This window comes from Carlito syrichta, unplaced genomic scaffold (genome assembly GCF_000164805.1).
Source record: "Carlito syrichta isolate Samal-C Ts95f unplaced genomic scaffold, Tarsius_syrichta-2.0.1 Scaffold306749, whole genome shotgun sequence".
NCBI classification, from domain to species: domain Eukaryota; kingdom Metazoa; phylum Chordata; class Mammalia; order Primates; family Tarsiidae; genus Carlito; species Carlito syrichta.
The window spans coordinates 279,427-302,801 of record NW_007250845.1 but is presented as its reverse complement, the minus strand read 5'-3'; the positions used below and the strand labels follow the sequence as shown (position 1 = coordinate 302,801).

Below are 23,375 nucleotides of genomic sequence, written 5' to 3'. Positions count from 1 at the left end.
CCAGAGTGCTTATTGAGAATGTGTATAAAATGTTAGCTAAAAAGTTTCTTGTGTTTTTTATTTTTATGTTTTTTAGTCAGTCTCACTCTCTCCTAGGCTGGATGGAGTGCAGTGGCATGATCATGGCTCACTGTAGCCTCAACCTCCTGGGCTGAAGGTATCCACACTCCTCAGCCTCCCAAGTAGCTGGGAATACAGGTGCACATCACCACACCCAGTTAATTTTATTTTTTGTGGGGATGAGAACTTGCCTTGTTGCCCAGGCTAGTCTCGAACTCCTGGGCCTAAGTAATCTTCCAACCTGGGCCTCCCAAAGTGCTTGGATTATAGGCATGAACCACTGCAGCTAGGAGTAAGTTTTATTATTAATAACCTAAACGGCCGGGCTTGGTGGCTCAGCCTGTAATTCCAGCATTTTGGGAGGCCCAGGTGAAAGGATTGCATGAGCCCACGGGTTTGAGAAGAGCCCGGGCAACTTGGCAAGACCTCATCTCTACAATAAATCAAAAATTAGCCGGGCACAATAGTGCCTGTAGTTCTGGCTACGTGGAAGGATCACTGGAGCCCAGCAAGTTGATGCTGGGGTGGCTGTGAGTGTGCCACTGCACTCCAGCCTGGATGATAGAGTGAGACTCCAACTCAAAAAAAAGAAGCCGGGCTCGGTGGCTCAGCCTGTAATCCCGCGCCTTTGGGAGGCTGAGGTGAGTGGATTGCCTGAGCTCGCGGGTTCGAGACCCACCTGGGCAGCAAGACCTCATCTCTACAATAAATCAAAAAATCAGCCAGGTGTGGTAGCGAATGCCTGTAATTCTGGCTACTTGGAAGGCTGAGGCAGAAGGATTGCCAGAGCCCAGCAGATCGAGGCTGTGGTGGCCGGGAGCGGCTACTACACTCCAGTCTGGGCGACCGAGTGAGACTCCAACTCAAAAAAAAAAAGGAGAAGAAAAGATTTTAGACTATATCCAAGAATACCTTTCGGCTAGGAGAATGCATGACAGGTGCAGGAGGAGAAGGTGGTCCCCGGGGAATCTTCTTATTAATCCTAAAATATAAATCAAAGCATCAAAGCATAGCCAGAGAGTGATATACTCTTTCCCCTTCCTCTTTTTGTTATGTAAAGTTTCAAACATAGACTACATAATGAATGCTCAATCTTAGACGCCTATCACTTGGCTTTAACAGTTAATATGGTCAACCTTGTCATCATTACTCCCTCACCTCCACAATATTATCATTTCATAGAGTCATATACCTTTTTACCCTTGTAAAAAGCAGCTGTATTGAAATATAATTGACATATAACTATACATATTTAAAGTGTACAATTTGGTTAAATTTTGCCACAAGTATACACTTGTTCAACATTGATCACAACCACGATAGTGAACATACCCATTGCCCCAAAAGTCTCTGCATGCCTCTTGCCTATCCCTCTTGTCCCTCCCTCCTTTTTCAGAAGATCTACTTTCTGGCACTAGTTTGCATTTTCTAGAGTTTTATATAAATGGAATCATATTGTATGCACTTGTTTTTCCTGGCTTCTTTCACTCAGCCTATTCTGAGATTCATCCATGCTACTGTGTGTTTTAGTAGTCTACTCCTTTTTGCTGCTCAACAGTATTCCATGTATGGATGAACCAGTTTGCTTATCCATGTACCTGTTAATGGGCATTTGGGACACACTTCTTCTTTTTTAACAATAGAGGTTCATTCTCATAAAGCCATCTACTTACTTGAACCTTGGAGGTTCCATTGGATCTTTCTGCATTTCTACCATCCGAATAACCCTCTGTTTGGCTCCAGAGTTGAAAGCCACTCCTTGCTGAGATGGTGTGTATCTGAAGAAAGCAGAAAAAAATGGAAGGTGTACCTAGTTCAAAGTTTTCAGTAGGTATTTTCCTTCTATTACAATTCTAAGCTAGATTACATTTTCAATTCCTTCCACAAAGTATTAATAGAAAATTACAAAATATTTAGGCAGAGTGACAGCAAAAGAAATTGAAAAACTACAGAAATTGTGAGTTATAGGCAAAATGTAAACTTGAATGGAATTTGTTTGTAAATAACCCATCCTCATCCGTCTTCTACCATGGAAGGCACTGTGCTCAGTTTCACAGATCAGAGGTCTAGAAAACAGCATCTGTTTTGTAAGTTTGCATTTAAGAAAAAAATACCCATAATAATCTCAGCAGGCCACTTACAGTTGGCAGTTTTTGATTAACCATAGGTTATGAAACAGAGAAAGAACAATGACAGCAGCCCCAACAGAGCCCTTAATGTCTCCTTAATATCTGTATGTGATTCACCACTCCACACAGATTTATCGGAGTGAAACCCCTCAAAATTTGGAAGTATTATATAAGAATGCCTATTAAATATAGATGGAAAGCTATAAATAATAACTGTGGTCTGGATCATATACTGCATATAATTGTTAATTTCTAAAAACAAAAAATATATTTTGAAAATAGCATAAAAGCTAATATCTTACAGTGAGCGTCTTAAAACATTCTTCCACTTTCAACTGTCTGTAAAGAGAGTGAACAGGGCCAGGTGCAGTGGTGCCTCATCCCTGTAATCCCAACACTTTGGGAGCGAGGAGGGAGAACTGCTTGAGGCCAGGCATTAGAGACCAGTCTGAGTGACACAGCAAGACCCCATCTCCACAAAAATTATAAAAATTAGCCAGGCATGGTAGCATGCACCTGTAGTCCCAGCTACTCAGAGGCTGAAGGGCAGGAGGATCACTTAAGCCCAGGAGGTCAAGGTTGCAATGAGCCGTGATCATGCCACTGCACTCCAGCCTGGGTGACAGAGCAAGACACCTTTTCCAACCCCCCCCCAAAAAAACAGAGGGTCCATAAGATTCAAGTCATTCTTCAAAACAACATATTTATAACTGTTACTGAGTATAATAGTGAAGGAATACCAGGACCCCCAAGCTGACTCAAGTCTGAAATGAAATGACGCTGTCTAGGCATGGCATAATTCATACCGGATATACTGAGCAGGAGCCAGTTTGTCAGCTGCTCGAACCGGCATGGCTGCCGCAACCTTCTGTGATACAGATTTTTCCAAGGCTACCCTTGTCTTTTCTGTTATCTGAAATAAGAAGTATTGCATTGAGTGGCTTGGAAGTGAATAAGGATGTAGAAAGTCACCTAGTATGCCAATTCCCAATTACCTCTTTAATAGCGTCTTCATCAGGTCTTTGCAGGTCTGGATCATCTGCATTCATAACCTCCTTTGGAACCAGGTCAGTGTATTTGCTATAAATGACCTAAAATGTTCAAACACAAGAAAGCTTAAGAAAAGCAGAGTATGAAAAGAAACAACCTCATTAAGTCATTTCAGATGTCAACATGTCCTCTCAGCACACTTATAAATTTAGGATACTTAGATTTTGTCTTTTAGATTTTAAAACCAAGGAAGCTTAAAACATATATACAAATTGCTACCCTGGCTTAAAGTTGATAACTTTTCCTTGACCCCATGCATTTAAGTTATTTGGGATCTTCTAATCAAGTCAGTATCCAAATAAATTGCGCCCACAAAAATCATGCATCAACGATCCCCACTTCTGAGGCTCACTAGGACTTGAAATTAATGATGATATAAATTGCCTATAGCACCATTATCTTAGATTACAAACTCATCAGAATTTAAGTCAGGTTATCAAATAATTTCCAAATTCACTGGGCCTGGAAAACTTCATTGACCTCATCCTACTTATAATGTTTCTCTTTTTATCAACTCTATTCACAGACTAAGAAAATAAACATGTATAACAGTTAAAAAAAAAACCAAACAAACCCAGAATACTTTCTTCCATGAAAAGACAAAAAGGAAAAAAAATACATTCTATATACACAACTTATTTTATACTCATTATCCAAATTTAGGGTTGTTATATGACTTCTACTAGGCCCAACATGGTTCCTACAAGGCCGACACAGATGTAATAGAATAATTTACAAATAGAATATGACTTACTTTTATGTCCATCTATACTACTCACATATTTTCATAGAAAGTTACATGGCAGATTTTAAAGTAAAAAAGAGATACTGAAAATTCAATAAATATTTAAACTTTATTGCTTTAGTCATAAATTCTTTGACACACATACAAGGAAAGGACAACTCATGAATATGAAAGAAAATCAAATGCCTAGCCGTTTGAGATCTTCAAAATTCTTTGTAGAATCGTTTACTACTACAAGACAAAGTCTACATTAGTAATTGCATTATATCATATAGCATTCCCTAAAGCAGGTCCTGCCTTGGTGGGCCTCCTCCAATTATCCTTGCTAAAGTAGCAGCCCCTTCTCACCCAATTGTTCTGCTCCTAACACTGTTTACTGTCTTCAAAGCATGAAATTATTTATTTACTTAACTTGTTTATGAAATGTCTCCTCTATTAACATAAAAATAATGATAACAGCTAATACTGCAGTGAAAAGGGAATGCTTATACACTACTGGTAGGAGTATAAATTAGTACAACCTCTATGGAAACTGGTATGGAGAATTCTCATAGAACTAAAAGTAGATCTACGACTCAATCCAGCAACCCCACTACTAATAAGGAAGAGAAGTCATTATACAAAAAAGACACCTGCACTAGCATGCTTATCACAGCACAATTCACAATTGCAAAGGAGTGGAATCAACCTAAATGCCCATCAACTGATCAGTGGATAATGAAAATATGGTGTCTACATATACATAATATGTGGAATATTATTCAGCTATTAACAAACAATGAAATAATGTCTTTTGCAGCAACTTGGATAGAACTGGAGAACATCAACCTAAGTGAACTAACACAGGAACAGAAAACAAAACACTGCATGCCTTCACTTTTAAGTGGGAGCTAAACTAAGGATCTGCAAAAGCACAGAAAGTGGTATAATGGACACTGGAGACTCAGAAGGGGAGGGGGAAGGAGTGGAGGGATGAAATATCACCCACTGGATACAATGTGCACAGGTGGGGGTGGGGCATACACTTAAAGCCCAGACTTCTTTGTCACTATACAATGCATCCATGTAACCAAAAGCTATTTCTACTTCTAAAGTTATTAAAACTAAAAGAAAGAAAAAAAAGTAGAATGGTGGTTCCTAGGGACAGGGTGGAGAGGGCCTAGGGAGTTATCATCTAATGAGTATACAAAAAATACTGTGAAGGTAGATGTGATGATGGCTACATAACAATGTGAATGTACTTAAATGCCACAGAACTGTCCACTTATAAATGATTAAAATGGTAAAAATGTTATGTACACTTTGCCACAATTAAAAAATAAAATTAAAAATAATTAAGCCTAAAATAAAAGATTGATAAATTAGCTAATATTGGCCAGGTGCGGTGGCTCACACCTATAATCCCAGCACTTTAGGAGACTGAGGCAAGAAGATTGTCTGAACTCATGGGTTCGAGATGAGCCTGGGCAACTTGGTGAGACCTCATCTCTACAATGAGACCTCATCTCCACAGTAAATAAAAAAATTAGCCAGGCATGGTGGCACATGCCTGTAGTTCTAGCTATTTGGAAGGCTGAGGCAGAAGGATCACCTGAGCCTAGCAGATTGAGGCTGTGGTGGCCGTGAGTGTGCCACTGCACTCCAGCCTGGGCGACAGAGTAAGACTCCAACTCAGAAAAAGAAAAAAAGAATGCCATTGCTCTGCTAAGCTACGGTCTGGCCACATGCCCTTTGAGCTGTGGCCGCCATGTTTCTTAAGTTTTGGTCCCCTCTCCTACCTAGGAGAGGTGAATTTCTTGTTTCTCATCTCTCTCTCTCTCTAATGTACTTTCCAAATAAACTGTATTTTCTAATCTAAGAAAATAAAAAAATTAGCTAATAATTATTGAGCACATATTGTCACATATTGCCACTGGGGTTTACAAACTCACACACACACTAATGTAACCTTTGTGTCAACCCTCAAGGTATGCACAATGATTATACCCATATTACTCTTAAGGGTGCCTCCAGTGCCTGTAACAATGACTGGCCCACAAGAGATATTTTTTGTACAAATGAATGAATGAATTTTAGAGATGCTCTATTACAAGCTAAAAGTGTTTATATTTTAGGCCCTACAAAACTTTCTATAAGCTCTTGATTTCCAGGGGTGTGGCAGGGGGGAATGGGGGGTATACACTGAAATCCCTAGCTAGCTTTTCTCAGGAATGAGAAGAAAAGTACAGATGACTTAGCACAAAACATGTACTATTGATATGGGAGCTATTTGTATCACTCTCCTCTATTGAGAGTGAATCTAAAGCTCACGCTAGTGAGAAGAGTGAGGCTCATCAGCACATTAAGATCATATAGCTATTAACTGAACTCAAAAGTCTTACTTCCTTTCAAGATGGAAAAAATCCATACCACCAGAAATTGAAAACTATATAACAATGCTCTAAAAAAAAATACCAAGACTATAGAGAGTTAATCACTTTTATACAGCAATCATTACAGGAAGGGATTCTACGTAATGGTTCCTGGGAAGTCATGTATGTTCAACATAAACTCTCAATACTAATTTAGCATACAAGAGCCATTTGCTGTTTCTTATTTGGGTATTCCAAAGTTAATAACCCTTTAAATGAGCATCAATAAGATTCTGGCATCTCACAAGGCTGAGTGAAGGGCATCTGAAGAGCAAGAATCCTGCATGGTAATTAACTATAAAACCTCCAGTTTTGATAGTCTGAGAATTACATGTGTTGAAGAAACTCAGTACATCCCAGGAAGCAAAAGGGCTGGGTAGGGTTATCTGAAAAATACAATATACGCTTGAAGGTATCAGAAGCACAAATGAGCTTTGTGTCCAAGATAAAGCCGTAACTCATCTGTGAAACAGGTATTTTGTTATCAAAAACTGACAAAAAACTAGATTGATTAAAACGATAAACGCGTCAACATATTCACTATGTGAGGTAGGAAAACACTATTCTTTAGGCTTAGCTAGAGTTTGTGAAATCATACAAAGTAATAACATACAATTTATTGTGGAGTCAGTTTGAAGTCATTGAGGATTTTGGGGGAGAATGGGCTGAAGGCTTTTTTTAAAGGTAATTCAAATATGTAACATTTCTTACACAACTATTTCAGAAGAAAAAATGCACACACCAAGGTCTTTATTTCAAGATTTATCACTCAGGTAATAATAAGGGGGGAAAAGCATCTAGTTCTATGAAGATTAATACCAAAAAACTTTTTTCCTCCTAGTTTTGTATTATCAGTAAGTCGCATGCATAGTATTTACTTCACATGTAAAGAAAACAAGAGCTGCAGACTTGTTCTAGAATATCACCTCTCAAAATCCTTTTGTATTCTTCTCTTATACCTCTTTTTTTAAAATTCTGGCTACAAGTTTATTCCACACAAAATAATCCTCTCCAATTTTACTGAGGTGGCTGATCACGTCCACGACCAAATCCGCCTCTAAACTGGAATTCAGTTGCTGACCCAGCCCCAGCCTCGGCTTTCTTGTCAGCACCAGGGAGCACAGCACTCTGTCTGTAGATGTCTCTGTCAGCTTCCCCTCTTGTGAGTCTTGCAGGTCGTTCACCCTCCAGACCTTTGGGCCGAGGACTGCCAGTCTCTGGATGGCTGCGGCGCAGGGTGGCTGGCACAATCTCAGGGGGCAGGTGGAGGTAATCACGTAGATACTGGATACCCTCGTTGGTAAGGTACCAGTAGAAATGTCTCCAAGCAAACTGTTCCTTCACATAGCCTCGAGACTTGAGAGACTGCATGGCTTTCATGACATGAAGGTTGGGCACATTGTTGTCGGCCAGCTCTGGATGCTTAGGCATATGGACGTCTTTCTTGGCTACCATCATGCCCTCCTTAAAAAGGAGTTCATAGATGGCAATCCGGTTTTTCTTGGGCATCAACATCGCAACGGCTACAGAGTCCGAGGCCGAGGCTGGAAAGGAAGCTCTTACACCTCTTATACTTCTGTTCTTCAGAAGTAGTAACAGTGTAATAGCAAGAATGGAAAATGCTCTGGCAATCTTTCTACTTCAGTCTTCCAAGTAGCTAGAAACACAGGCGCAAGCCACCAGGCCTGGACTCTTATTTACTGTAGAAACAATGTCTCGCCAAGTTGCTCAGGCTGGTCTCAGACAATCCTCTTGCCTCTGCCTCCCAAAGTGCTGGGAGTACTGGCATGAGCCACTACACTCAGCCTGATAATGAATTTTAAAATCCCATTTTTTACATTAAGTAGTCAATTCTTATTTCGTCTAAAACAGAACCACCAGTGGCTTTCAAACAGGGCACCACTGCCACCTCCAACTACCAGGGCCTTTGTAAATGTATGAGGTGTTTCTGGTTAAGACAATGGAAGCACTACTGGCATTTAATAGGTAGTGTCAGCTATGTTAAACACTGTACAATGCTCAGGATGGTCCCTAACAATCAAAAAGTAGCCCCCTACAAATGCCAATGGCATGTAAAAGGTACTCAGTTGATGTTGAGTCATTAAATGCATTCTAAAACTTCATGCATTAATCTAACACTTTTGGCCGAGTGCAGTGGCTCAAGCCCGTAATATTAGCACTTTGGGAGGCCGAGGAGAGGGAGGCCTGAACCCATGGGTTTGAGACCAACCTGGGCAACTTGGCGAGACCTCATCTCTACAATAAATCAAAAAATTAGCAGGGCATGGTAGCACATGCCTGTAGTTCTGGCTACTTGGAAGGTTGAGGCGGAAAGATCACCTGAGCCCAGCAGATCAATGCTGGGATGGCCATGAGCATGCCACTGCACTCCAGCTTGGGTGACGGAGTAAGAGTTCAACTTAACAACAACAACAACAAAATCTACCACTTTTAGCAGGAAAACAAAATAACTGTATGACGCTGAGTGGTAATTCTATAAACTACCAGTTTTGGGCTCATTTCTATGGTTGCATTGTAGACAAAAAAAACAAAAAAACAAAAAAACCCACAATGCTTTAGAGACCTTATATGGCCAAAATACTGAAATCCAAAAATAAACAATTCTGTTTTAGCAGTTCTACACTATTTTTCAATACAAAATAACCATCGGAGATCGTGATTTAAAAACATTCCCTAGAAACCAGGTAAAATTCTTGGTCTCCAGTCTTGAACTACAATGCAAACGGACTAAGCATACCTGAGAAGTGCTAAGGAGAGATGGCTCGTCATGACTAGAGATGGCGGGCCAGAGGGAAACAAGAACTAGAATGACAACACACAGAGAGAGGGCAACTGGCGGTAAGTGTCACATTCGAAGTTTGACACAGTAGGTCCATACCTAAGAACTTATTTTATATAAATTCTATACAAACAGTCACATGCAAAAAAGATGTTTATATATAGATCTTGAATAAACCACTGTGTATAAAACTAAAAAAACTGAAAATCACTAATGCATAACATTAACAGAATTAGGGTATAACCACACCATGCAATCCTATATATTTTTTAAAATGAAATAGACTCAGGTTGGGCTCGGTGGCTCAGCCTGTAATCCCAGCACTTTGGGAAGCCAAGGTGAGTAGATTGCCTGAGCCCATGGGTTCGAGACCAGCCCGGGCAACTTGGCGAGACCTCATCTCTACAAAAAAAAATTTTTAAATTAGCCGGGCGTGGTAGTGCGTGGCTGCAGTTCTAGCTACTTGGAAGGCTGAGGCAGAAGGATTGCCGGAGCCCAGCGGGTCGATACTGGGGTGGCTGTGAGCATGTGTGCCACTGTACTCCAGCCTCGGCGACGGAGTGAGACTCCAACTCAAAAAAAAAAAGAAGTTGATTCATATGTACAAACTCAAAACAGGTTAAATTTTAAAAAAGCAAGTCAAAGGAAATTATGAGTTAAAAATCTCACTCATGCCAAAAAAAGTCTGTAAGTGTATACATATATATGCAAAGTGAGAGATATCTACACCCACAATAAAAGTTTGGAAAGATATTCCTCAGTGGAGTATCAGCGGTTACCTCTCAAGAGTAAAGGAGAAAAGCAGGCAGGACCGTACTTACTTATGGGACACACAGTATCTTTTACCATGAGAATATATTACTAGCGTAATTTTTTAAGACATCAATGGAATAAGGAGAAACAGAATCGCAGGCTTTCAGCATAGGCACTTAGAAAGATATTACTACCATTTACTGAGTTAAGAGAATACAACAGGTAGACTACATGGAAAATTATGTACTTAGTTTTTAATCTGGTTAAGTAGTACTTTAGAGAACTCTAGATAGACTAGCTCTTGTAGACAATAAGCCATAAGGACCAGAGCTCGGCAGACAAAGTTGGGCTAGAGACACAGAGCAGACAGACATCAACATGTGAGTGCAACTGAAGCGAAGCAGTGAATTACACTAGTTAAAGAGAAACTAGCCGGGTTCGGTGGCTCAGCCTGTAATCCCGCACCTTTGGGAGGCTGAGGTGAGTGAATTGCCTGAGCCCGCGGGTCGAGACCCGCCTGGGCAGCGAGACCTCATCTCTACAATAAATCAAAAAATCAGCCGGGCATGGTAGCACATGCCTGTAATTCCGGCTACTCGGAAGGCTGAGGCGGAAGGACTGCCGGAGCCCAGCAGGTGAGGCTGAGGTGGCTGCGAGCGGCCACTACACTCCAGTCTGGGCGACAGAGTGAGACTCCAACTCAAAAAAAAAGAGAAACTGGTGTGAAACAAAAGTGTTGCAGATTTTTCTGCCAGAGAGCATCTCAGCAAACTTGAGGTCATTTGCAGTGAATTGAAGAGTGAAAGAAAGGTGAAGAAGTAGTGAGGGCAAAAACAACTCTTGCAAGAAGCTTGAAGGAAAGTAAGAAAATTAGGCATAAATTAGGGAATAGCTTGAGGGAACACTGGGGATAGATACTCAGGGAAAAGTTTTATTTCAGAAGATAAGAAAAGCAAGCACATTTGAATGCTAACAAGAAGGACCAGCAAAGGTGGAGCAGGGAAAGACCTGAGAGGAATTAAGGATAACTTTGTTTTTCCTAAGTCAGGGTCTCACTCTGTTGCCCAGGCTGGAATGCACTGGCATGATCACAGCTCACTGCAGTCTTGACCTCCCAGACTCAGTCTCCCAAGTAGCGGGGACTACAAACAGGTACATGCTGCCACATCAGGCTTTTTTTTGTGTGTAGAGACAGGTCTTGTCATGTTGCTCAAGCTGGTCTCCAACTCCTGGCCTCAAGCTATCAATCCTCCTGCCTAGGCCTCCCAAGAGCTGGGATTATAGGTGTGAGCCACCATGCGGTCAAGAATAAAACTAATAGAGGCAGCTAGAGAAGAAAAGGGAAGGGGCTGAGATCAGAATACACATTGAAACATTAGGCTTTGACAGATGGAGGAATTCCTTACAGAAACAAGGGAAAAAGACAAGAGCAGGATAAAGAAAACTGACAATTTTTCCCAAGTCTTTAATATTCATATAGATGCAGAAGTCACCCGCTAAAGATGAGACAGGCTGACAGGAGCAGAAATTAAAGTTTGGTAGAAGTACCAAGGGAACTGAGCGGAAATAGGAAATATAAATGTGCACGACTGCATAATTGTTTTCCCTAAAAGCTCAGCGGCCATAATACAGGCGCTAAGAACAGGTAGTTAGGACTATTCTATAGGGCAAAATGAAAACAGCTGGGGGAGAGGTAAGGCTAGGTACTGAAGGCTCCCAAGTATTTTTCCCAACATCATCAATTCCAAAGATCTTTTACTTCTATCTTGAGTATTTATTTACAAGGGAATAAAACTAGGTCTTCTTAAAAATATTTCCTTGGCCCTAAGCATAGTTGCTCTGTGATGTGATTATTTTAAGTGAATTTTATTTTTGTCTCTGGATTACTTTGTAGCAGGGCATCCTAAATACAGATGGAAAATGCCAGCTTTGCACTTAATCTAGGGCAAAAGGAGTCTGTGTAATTTGTTATATTCAAATGAAAATATGTATCTGTGTAAGGACTCATACATGAAGGGAATCAGAAGAGACTACAGACAAAATTAAATTAATGTTTTAGGGCTCTGAGATTGTATATTTTTTAAAAATCTAGCATTTTAGAATGTTGGTACCATAAAATAATTGTCTTAAAAATGTAAAACCGGCCAGGCACAGTAGCTCAAGCCTGTCATTCCAGCACTTTGGGAAGTCAAGGCGAGAGGATTGCCTGAGCCTAGCGGTTCGAGACTAGCTGGGCAATGGTAAGACTTCATCTCTACAATATATATAGATTTTTAAAAATTAGCCAGGCATAGTAACATGCACCTGTAGTTCAGGCTACTTTGAAGGCTAAGGCAGAGGGATCGCTTGAGCCCAGCAGGTCGATGCTGGGGTGGCTAGGAACATGCCACTGCACGCCAGCCTGGGTGACAGAGTGAGACTCTGACTTAAATAAATAAATAAATAAATAAAACCAAGCCAACTGCGGTGGCTCACGCCTGTAATCTCAGCACTCTGGGAGGCAGAGGCAAGAGGATTGCCTGAGCTCAGGAATTCAAGGCCAGTATGAGTAATTAAACTGGTCTTTTTAAAAATCTCTACAATTAAAAAAAAAATTAGTCAGGCGTTGTGGAACACACCTGTGGTTCCAGCTACTTGGAAGGGTGAGGCAGAAGGATGGCCTGAGCCCAGCAGGTCAAGGCTGCGGTGGACATGAGCATGCACTGCACTCCAGCCTGGGCAACAGCGAGACTCCAACTCAGAAAAAAAAAAGTAAAACCAGTAAGTAAAACCCCTAAGTATATAACAGGATATCGCCAAGTTAGAGAGTTCAAAATAAAAAGTCATACTCAATTTAGCCTATGTATATTTTACTGCTACTATTTTTTCCCTATAGAGGCAGGATCTTGCTCTGTCACCCAGGCTGGAGTGCAGTAGCATGATCAGGGTTAACTGCAGCCTCGAACTCATGGGCTTGAGCAATTTTCCTGTCTCAGTCTTCCGAGAAGTTGGGACTACAGGCAAGGATCACCATACTTGGCTAGCTTTTTTCTTTTGTAGAAATGATATTTCACTATGTTGCCCAGGTTGGTCTTGAACTCCTGAGCTCAAGTGATCCTCCTCCCACCCAAGTCTCTCAAGTAGCTGGGATTATAGCCACCATGCCCAGTCACTGCTACTTTGAACAATAATCCAAACAATAAGAAAGAAATCATTTCCACAAAATTAAAAAAAAAATCTTCCTAAAATATTTATCGGCAACAACAAAAAAAGCAGAGGATTACCTTGTCTTTTGACTGTCCTTGTCGAGCAATCGCATCATATTTAATTTTTCCTTCAGGATCCACCTGAATGGCCAGTGCATTTGACATTTTTTTCTTTCGTCCCATATCCAGTGGATACTGGGCCACATGAATCTCTGGAAAAGCACCTCCATCTCCAAAATCCTATGTATTAAAAATAAACAAACAGAAAGAATATTTAATAGTAACTTGTGATTCAAGGTATATTCATTCATTCAACAAATAATTATTGAGTCCTTGTTACAATGATGCTAGAGATAATGGCAGTGTTCCCTGCCTCTTTTGGAGTTTACATTCCAGGAGGAAAAGATATAAAAACATACTCTCTGGCTCTGGGTAAGTACCACGAAGGTACTACAGAGACTGGGAAGAAGGGCCCCTTTCCATATGGTGGTTGTGAAGAAGTAACACGTAAGCTAAAGCCTGAAAGATGAGAAAGTAGTCATGGGAAGCATTTTCTAGGCAGAGCAAACAGTGAGTGTGAAGGCGCTACTGCAGGAATGAGCCTGCCACATCTCAGAAAACGAGAGTTCAGTGGGGCTGACAGCACTGAGGACAGCAGAACAGAGGCATAGGTTACACGGGTAGGCAGGCAGACACGAGACCACAGAGGGGCTTCTAGGCCATGGCAAGACATCTGATTTTATATACATAGCAGGAAGAAACTAGGCAAAATGTTTAGGACAAGGTAAAGATTTTCATTTTGGTTATACATACTACGTTAAAGCAGTTCTTAAAAATTTAGCAATATTTAATTTAATTTAATTTTTTAAGTCAGAGTCTCAATCTGTTGCCCAGGCTGGAGTGCAGTTGCATGCTCATGGCTCACTGCAGCCTCAATCCCCTGCGCTTAGGCAATCCTTCCATCTCAGTCTTCTGGGTAGCTGAAACTATAGGCACACACCACCATACCTGGTTAATTTTTTGATTTACTGCAGAGGCAAGGTCTTACCAAGTTGTCCAGGCTGGTTTTGAATCCCTGGGCTCAAGCAATCCTCTTGCCTCTGCCTCCCAAAGAGCTGGTATTATAGGCAAGAGCCATTATGCCCAGTATCTTTTTTTTTTCCAACCAATATCTTTTAATTTTAAAAATATAATTTATTCATGACCCGCCTGGGCAACTTGGCGAGACCTCATCTCTACAATAAATCAAAAAAATTAGCCGGGCAGTGGTAGCGTCCACCTGTAGTTTCAGCTACTTGGAAGGCTGAGGTGGAAGGATCGCTGGAGCCCAGCAGGTTGAGGCTGCAGTGGCCGGGAGTGGCCACTGCACTCCAGTCTGGGTGACAGAGTGAGACTCCAACTCAAACAAAACAAAACAAAAAAATATAATTTACACTTATTTAATTCTTGTAACTCTTCAACTGTCTCATATTTTCAAATGGAAAAAAATTCAGATTTTGAAAAATTAAGTGATTTTCCCAAGATCTTATGCAAGCATATACAGGACTTGAACCCAGATATTTTGACTCCAAAAAGCTTTGTATTTTCTACTACTCTGAAATATCTTTCTTTTAGCTCAAAACAACCAAACCAGTACTACTAAGAAATTATAGAAAGAACATATTAGCCAGGCACGGGTGCTTGCGTTTGTAATCCCAGCACTCTGGGAAGTAGAGATGTAAGGATCTAAACCCAGAGGTTCAAGACCAGCCTGGGCAACTTGGTAAGACCTCATCTCTACAATAAATCAAAGAATTAGCTGGGCATCACGGCATGGGCCTGTAGTTCCAGCTACTTGGAAGGCTGAGGCGGAAGAATCGCCTGAGCCCAGTAGGTCGAGGCCGTGGTGGCCAGGAGCGTGCTACTGCACTTCAGCCTGAGTGACAGAGTAAGACTCCAACAAAAAGAAACAATTAAAATTAAGCACTCTGGGGATTTATTTTTAAAATTATGAAAATAGCCAGGCCTCGTGGCTCAGCCTGTAATCCCAGCACTCTGGGAGGCTGAGGTAAGTGGACCATCTGAGCCCGCGGGTTCGAGACTAGCCCAGGCAACTTGGTGAGACCCTGTCTCTACAATAAATAAAAAAGTAGCTGGGTGTGGTAGTGCGTGCCTGTAGTTCCGGCTACTTGGAAGGCTGAGGTGGAAGGATCACTGGAGCCCAGCAGGTAAAGGCTGTGGTGGCCGTGAGTGTGCCACTGTACCCTAGCCTGGGTGATGGAGTGAGACTCCAACTCAAAAAAAAAAAAAAAAAAAAAAAAAAGAAATGAAAATGTTCACTTTTACAAGATTTTATTAAGCAATATTCCATTTGATCTAAAATATGTGAGTTTCTAGGTACATTATTTTTATTTGGTTAAGAAAGGTGTTTTTTTGTTTTTTTTTTGGTCAGGGTGTCACTCTGTCAGCCAGGCTGGATTGCAGTGCCACAAACATGGCTCACTGCAGCCTCCTAGGCTCAAGCAATCCTCTTTCCTCAGCCTCCCAAATAGCTGGAAGTACAGGTGCACATCACCATGTCCATCTATTTTTAAAATTCTTTTGTAGAGATGAGGTCTTGCTGTGTTGCCCAGGCTGGTCTTGAACTCCTGGGCTCAAGCAATCCTCTCACCTCAGCCTCTCAAAATGTGGGGATTAGAGGCATGAGCTACTGCGTCCCATCTAGGTTTGAAGTTTTTTTGTTTTTGTTTTTGTTTTGAGTCAGAGTCTCACGCTGTCTCCCAGGTTGGAGTGCAGTGGCATGCTCACGACCACTATAGTCTCGACCTGCTGGGCTCAGGCAATCCTTTTGCCTCATCCTTCCAAGTAGCTGGAACTACAGGCATGTGCCACCATGCCCGGCTAATTTTTTGATTTACTGTAGAGATGAGGTCTCACCAAGTTGCCCAGACTGGTCTCGAACCCATGGGCTCAGGCAATCCTCTCACCTCCGCCTCCTAAAGTGCTAGGATTATAGGCGTGAGCCACTGTGCACACCCCGGTTTTTCTTTTCTTAAAGCCCCAACAAAATAAAGCTGAGAGAAACATTTTCTTGTAAATTAGGCAGAGCTAGTTAAAGCATTCCTAAGAAAAGTGCTTCCTGTACCCACACCATCAATCTGACATGCTCAGATTTGCTAAAGTTCTTCAACTATAATAAGCACTTCAGAAATGTGGATGTAGCATTATGCGATCATTAAGCTTGCCAGAAAATCACAGCTTTTATTTTGAAAACTAGAACAAAATGCCTTCTTCCACAGAACATTCACTCCCCTCAAGAAGCATCCATGGCATTTCCAGATTAGCTGCCATTTGTGCTTGATTTTCAAATAAATTGTTCTGTTCCACCAGAATATATGAAACCTCAGACAGTCAAGTAAGACTTTAAAAAGCTAATAGCAACCAAACATCATAATGCTGAAAGGCAAGGATGAGATTTCACTGGATGTAAGATGATATCTGCCATCCTCATTCTGCAATCTACTGAGAGGTCAAAGAGTATTTATAATGCCTTAAACGAGATACTCAATTCTGTTAGATAATGCCAATCACTACCTCTTTTGTCCCAGATAAAACTCCTTGATGATCTTTTATTCTGCTCTGCTTCTCACAAATTACACTATCAGAGAGAACCAAACTAACAACAAAAACCCTTAATAACTGTAATAAGACTGGCCTTCACACACAAGAAGTCATAAGGACCACAGGAAAGCTGAGGGAAAAAACCAAAAAGGACAGACTGTAACATTACAAGATCTGATCTAGTTGGGTATTGGTCTTCTAGACTCTTTTAAGAGTCCGGCAGGGCCGGGCACAGTGGCTCAAGCCTGTAACCCCAGCACTTTGGGAGGCAGAGGCGAGAGGATTGCCTGAGCCCAGGGGTTCAAGACCAGCCCGGGCAACTTGGTGAGACCTCATGTATATAATAAATCAAAAAATTAGCCGGGTGTGGTGGCACATGCCTATAGGTCCAGCTACCTGAAAGGCTGAGGCAGAAGGATCACCTGAGCACAGAAGGCTGAGGTTCTATAAGCACGCCGCTGCACTCCAGCCTGGGCAACAGAGTGAGACTCTGACTCAAGTAAATAAATAAATAGAAATCAGTTATTGATACATGCAGCAAAATGAGTGAGACTCAACTCAAAAATAAATACGAGTCCGGCGGGCAGGGTAATGAAGCACAGGAGAGATTAAGAACACAGATGGCTTCTGGCAGAGGTCTAAGTAACATGTTTCAACTCGACAAATACTATGATTATCACTTAGCATACATGAAGAAAGGTAAGAGTCCTTCATATTTGTAAAGTAAAAATCATAGCCACATTAGGAAAGAATAAAGTGACAACACAATAATAACTGAGTGCAAAAGTGAATGGTATAAGCACTTGAGATTTTTTTTTTTGAGTTGGAGTCTCACTCTGTCGCCCAGGCTGGAGTACAGTGGCACACTACTCATGGCCACCCCAGCAGGGATCTGCTGGACTCCAGCGATCCTTCCGCCTCAGCCTTCCAGTTAGCCAGAACTACAGGCACGCCTACCACGCCCGGCTAATTTTTTATTTATTGTAGAGATAAGGTTTCACCAAGTTGCCTGGGCTGGTCTCGAACCTCCAGGTTCAGGCAATTCATTTGCCTCAGCCTCCCAAAATGCTGGAATTACAGGCTGAGCCTGGTCAGCACTTGAGATTTTTAACAGGGCAGATACATTCCTTGGGACATGGAGAAGGAAAATTTGTAGGAGTCAGAATGAATACTGGGAGGAGGAGAGGAAAAAGGCTTGATAAAAGTGAAGAAGGTCTTGGGGACCCAAAATATTTTAGTCTCAAATAAGAAAGAGGTCAAGCACGGGAAGAATGCCCTGAAATTAGGGAAAGGAATTTTAGACTGATATACAGGATTCCAAGTATTTATTTATTTGAGTCGGAGTCCCACTCTGTCGCCCAGGCTGGAGTGCAGTGGCATGCTCACGGCCACCCCACGTCGACCTGCTGGGCTCAGGCGATCCTTCTGCTTCAGCCTTCCAAGTAGCTAGAACTACAGGCACGCGTTACCACGCCTGGCTAATTTTTAAAAATTTATTATAGAGATGAGGTCTTGCCAAGTTGCCCAGGCTGTTCTCAAACCCATGGGCTCAGGCGATTCCCTCACCTCAGTCTCCCAAAGTGCTGGGATTACAGGCTTGAGTCACTGTGCCCGGCCTAACCCAAGTATTTAGAATAGGTGATGCCAAGGTATTTTGCTCTTTGGAAACAAGCTAGAGATATTAAACAATTATTCCAGATTCTTCTTTTCCCCTCAATGCCTCTCAACCAAATTTTTTTTCTTATAACCCCTAAAATATATCTAATCTGTGTATCAGGCATGTATTAACATTCTCAAATTGAAGATAAGAAAACAAGTGAGGAGAAATAAATCAGGAAAGGGGCCAAGCACAGTGGCTCATGTCTGTAATCCCAGCACTTTGGGAGGCAAAAGTGAGAGAATCCCTTGAGTCCTGGAGTTCAAGACCAGCCTGGGCGATATAGTGAGACCTCATCTCTACAAGATATAAAAAAATTAGCCAGGCATGGTGTCATGTGCCTATAGTCCCAGTTACCCAGAAGGCTGAAGCAGGGGGACCACTTAAGCCCAGGAGGTCAAGGCTGCTGTGAACTGGGAATGCTGCACTCAATCCTGAGCAAAAGAGTGAGACCCTGACTCAGAAAACAACAACAAAAAAGAAATCAAGAAAAAAAGTGCTATTGCAATTTTCCTTAGAGGAGTGTAGTCTCTTTAGGGTTATATAGTATTATTGAGAGGAAGAAGGGGGAGCCCACATGAAATCCATTTTCATCACTTTTATTCTTATCTCTCTCCCATTATTATCCATATGCTATAATTCCTGGATTTAGAAAATGCTAGTTTCTTTTGTAAATGCTTAATAGTTTGACATAAGAACAGACAAAATGGTACAACTCCCTAGTGATCATACAGCAGTGATAGATAATAAGCAAAAAGAAAAAAAAAGATAACTTTTTAGAGGCAGGGGTATGTCTTGAGAGCTCACAATCAGAATTTCTATCATATTGACATTAACACTCAGGTTCTAGGATTTATGTTAGTGTACTATAATAAATTTCAGCCATAATAAATCCAAACGAAGACTCCTATTTACCTCTAATAACCGAGGTATCCAGCCTTTCCGATACCCATATGGGGGAGGTTCTCTTCGGGAAGAGACCAGGGAGGTCTGTCGTGATCTCTGGGATCTTGCCTTTTCTTCAGCCTCAAGTTGGTCCTGAGATAGCTGAGTAGGTGCAGGTAAAAAGCTATAAGCAAAGATAATAAAAGTCAGAATTTATGGCATTCAAGAACAGTCATTTTATTATATGTGGAAAGAAAGAAGTATTCAAAAACATATACAGTAAAATTATTTGACTAGGGCAAAGGGAAATGATGTCCAGAATCAAAATTAGTAGCTATTCCACATAGTAGATAAACTATTAAAATTTTATGCTTCTGCATTTCTTTTCTTATAACAAGCAAGTACACATTCACAATTACCCAGGGATCAACTGTCCAGTGTATGGTTTTCTATATATCTTTGTTATTCTTATACTCCTTATTTGGTTTTTTTGTTTGTTTTTTTGAGTTGGAGTCTCACTCTGTCGCCCAGACTGGAGTGCAGTGGCACGCTCCCGGCCACCGCAGCCTCAACCTGCTGGGCTCTGGCGATCCTTCCGCCTCAGCCTTCCAAGTAGCCAGAACTACAGGTGTGCACTACCACACCCGGCTAGTTTTTGATTTATTGTAGAGATGAGGTCTCACCAAGTTGCCCAGGTGAGTCTCGAACCCACGGGCTTAGGCAATCCACTCACCTCGGCCTCCCAAAGTGCTGGGATCATAGGCTGAGCCACCAAGCCCGGCCTATACTCCTTATTTGTAACTACTTTATTTTTATCTCATTTTTAACTACTTCAGTGTCAATACATTCAGGACCAGAACTGAATATAACAAAGAGGTGGATAAAATAAATACAAATTGTATATTGAAGATAAGCGCAACCGAGTGAGACCCTAAGCACATTTTCCTAAGGATATCTAGTTTAGAATGAAAATTAAAACTTAAGAGGTCAGCTGGGTACAGTGGCTCACACCTATAATCCCAGCACTTTGGGAGGCTGAGGTGAGAAGATTGCATGAGTCCACGGGTTCAAGAACAGCCTGGGCAACTTGGTGAGACCTCATCTCCACAATCAATCGAAAAATTAGCCAGGCATGGTGGCACATGCCTGTAGTTCCAGCTACTTGGAAGGCTGAGGTCAAAGGGTCACCTGAGCCCAGCAATGGCCACTGAGTGTGCCACTGCACTCCAGCCTGGGTGACAGGGTGAGAAATCCAAACGGAAAAAAAAAAAAAAGTAAGAGGTCAAAGAATCAAAGTAGAAGCCCTGAAAATGCAACTTACTATTTAATCAGGTTTATTCCACTAAACCATCCTTTTTTTTTTTTGAGTTGGAGTCTCACTCTGTCGCCCAGACTGGAGTGCAGTGGCCGCTCCTCGACCTGCTGGGCTCCAGCGAATCTTCCACCTCAGCCTTCCAAGTAGCTGGAATTACAGGCATGCGCTACCACGCCCAGCTGATTTTTTGATTTATTGTAGAGATGAGGTCTCGCTGCCCAGGCGGGTCTCGAACCCGCGGGCTCAGGCAATCTACTCACCTCAGCCTCCCAAAGGCACGGGATTACAGGCTGAGCCACCGAGACCGGCTAAACCATTCTTAACTTTTAAGTATTATAAGTATTACTATAGGGATACCCGAAGTACCACAAAAGGATTTCAACAGATGAATATGGGAAACAGAATTCAGGTTCCTTTGTGATTCTTGGCTAGTAAACATACTGGAAGAAGCATTAGAGATTATTCATGTATTCAAAAATATTTATTGATCATTTGGATGCAGGCACTATGCTAGGTAGACGATGATACTATAAACTGAGAAAGAAAGCTTACAGTCTTGCAGGGGAGAGACAATCAATCACACAAATCCGTAACTAAAAATTATATTAAGTGATGAGGAGAAAGCAAAGTGCTTGACAGCACGGATCAAAAGGATCCAATTCAGTCTGGGGAAGCAGGTAATGGGATGGCTAACAGCTCAGGGGTCAGATCCTGCCTGTGCCACTTACTAACCTGGACACGTTACTTACCTCTTCGAACCTGTTTGGTCATCTGTAATGACAGATCATAAGGTACCTACTTCATAAGGTTCTTATAAGTATTAAATGATAAAATCCAAAAACCAGCTGGCATAGTGAGATGCTCTTCACATGTTCCATAAATGTTGATTACTCAGGGCTATTCCATGACTGCCCGTTAGGTCAGTGCCCTACTTCTGCTCCCATAGACCCTCTTATCTATACCACTAGAACATCTGTCTTACTGAACCGCAATCATCTCTTCATTTCCCATCCTTCCTTCTCTACACTGAGCAACTGAAGGGCAGGAACCATACTTCTTTCATCCCTAATGCTCCAGGCATCATCTAGTTCACAGCAGGACTCCTTAAATGTTTGCAGGAGAAACTCTCTGGACCTCTGGCACTCACCATCTTTATGTCATTACAGCCCTCTCATCCTTGCTTACACAAACTCAGGAACTTTACATGTGTTACTCCCTCTGCCACAAGATATTCTATTTATTTATTAAGAATCATTTTCATATGCTTTTATAGAAAACTCTTTCCCAGACCTTTTAACAGCTTGCATCTCAGCACTCCTGTCTCTGCTCAATTACATCCCTTTGAGCTACTTTTTGATCACTTTGCCCAAAATTGCCACTTCACCTCAAATTTTGAGTCACTCTAACCCCTTATTTTATTATCCTAGCACTTATTACCTGAAATAGCATTATTGATTTGTTTCATTCACACAGTCTTTCTGCCCCCACTGAACATAAGCTCCATAAGGAAAGGAAATGTGAAGACATGGGAAAACAAACTCAGATTCTTTTACTATTTTCCTCAACAATCAACACAACACACAACACTTCTGACACCAGATGTGTGAGGGTTTTCCCCCACATATCAAGCAAGCATTCTCAACAATTCTCTACTGCACACCAGCTCAATGTCCTCCAATTTAACTTAATTCTGATGCAATCTATCTGGAGACAATGTCAGATAATGTCATGTTGAGGGCTCACTCCTAGAAGACTGTCCCCACGTCAGATGCCAGCAGTGAGTCCAGGTCACTGACTGACTGACTACAGACCAGGGTTCCCAGGATCCCCTCCTTGGGTTTGATTAATGTGCTAGGACAGCTCACAGAACTCAGGAAAACAGGTCTACTGGTTTATTATAAAAGACACTACAAACTATATCGAGGAACACTAGATGGTATGGAAAGCTAAGTAGCCCCCAAGACTGGCCATTTAAAGACTGCATTCTACCATTCCAGTTTTAAGCACACAATACCCAGGACATCTCTAGAAATTGTATGTACGTTTCAAATTCCACCTTTTCCACAAGGCCTTCCCTCATAATTCCACTAGTCTATGTCACAGTGCCTGGCACCTAGGGGACGCACAAATATCTGCTGCCTGAAACATTTACTAAAGGAAACTCTCCAATCCATTGAGCTCATTCCACCTCAATCTTTTTGCACTAAGGTTGGAACTACACAAAGAGCCATTTGTTCTTCTTTGTTTTAAAGCTACACGCCTCAAACCCCATCTTCCCTGCTGCCGAAGTCAGATTTCCCTCCCTTAACACACCCCCTGGAATACAGCAAGGCACCCAACAGTAATTCCCTAAAGAATGTTTTGATGAAAACATTTTTAGGATTCAAACGAAAATGAAATGTGTTGGGGGGGGCAGTTTAAGCTGATGTCCTGAAACGATGACGTTCCTTGCAACCCTCTCAAACACCGGTCTTTTCCCGTGGAACTCGCATGGAAAGTTTTTCTACTTAGATGGGGCATCAAGGCCTTGGACTAGTGGCAGCTGCCTAACTTCTTGGACTCTCCCACCGAAAGCCTCTTTTTTCTCGAAGGCGGCGAGCGCGTTACACACGGTTACCAAGGCAACCGGGAACAGCAAAACTCAGGTGGTTCCATCGAGCGAGAAATTCCAAGATCCGAAGTTCAAGCGCGGAGCGGCGGCGCCTGAGAGCAGACAGCGGCCCCTCCCGTGGCCCGCTCGACGTCTCTGGCCGGCGCCCGACCCCTTTTCAGGAATCCTCGTCCA

The 23,375-nt window shown here is 41.9% G+C and overlaps 1 protein-coding gene and 1 pseudogene across 5 annotated transcripts in view; both read right to left on the bottom strand.

The window, feature by feature from the left end:
• SNW1 (SNW domain containing 1) overlaps window positions 1–23,375 on the bottom strand; it is a 41,632-nt gene that overhangs the window by 17,614 nt on the left and 643 nt on the right. For 3 of the 4 annotated variants that reach the window (XM_021715154.1, XM_008063328.1, XM_008063329.1), the window contains exons 2-7: window positions 19,306–19,459; window positions 13,212–13,373; window positions 3,185–3,280; window positions 2,996–3,102; window positions 1,734–1,838; window positions 973–1,042 (exon numbers count right to left, since the gene is read on the bottom strand). In XM_021715154.1, the coding sequence (XP_021570829.1) occupies window positions 973–1,042; window positions 1,734–1,838; window positions 2,996–3,102; window positions 3,185–3,280; window positions 13,212–13,373; window positions 19,306–19,459 (694 nt within the window). The remainder of the gene's footprint in view (window positions 1–972; window positions 1,043–1,733; window positions 1,839–2,995; window positions 3,103–3,184; window positions 3,281–13,211; window positions 13,374–19,305; window positions 19,460–23,375) is intronic. The other variant, XM_021715155.1, reaches the window with a different exon arrangement.
• Window positions 7,369–7,956, bottom strand: LOC103265673 (annotated as a pseudogene). Its single transcript, XR_504653.1, has one exon. The product of XR_504653.1 is annotated as a 40S ribosomal protein S10 pseudogene (transcript).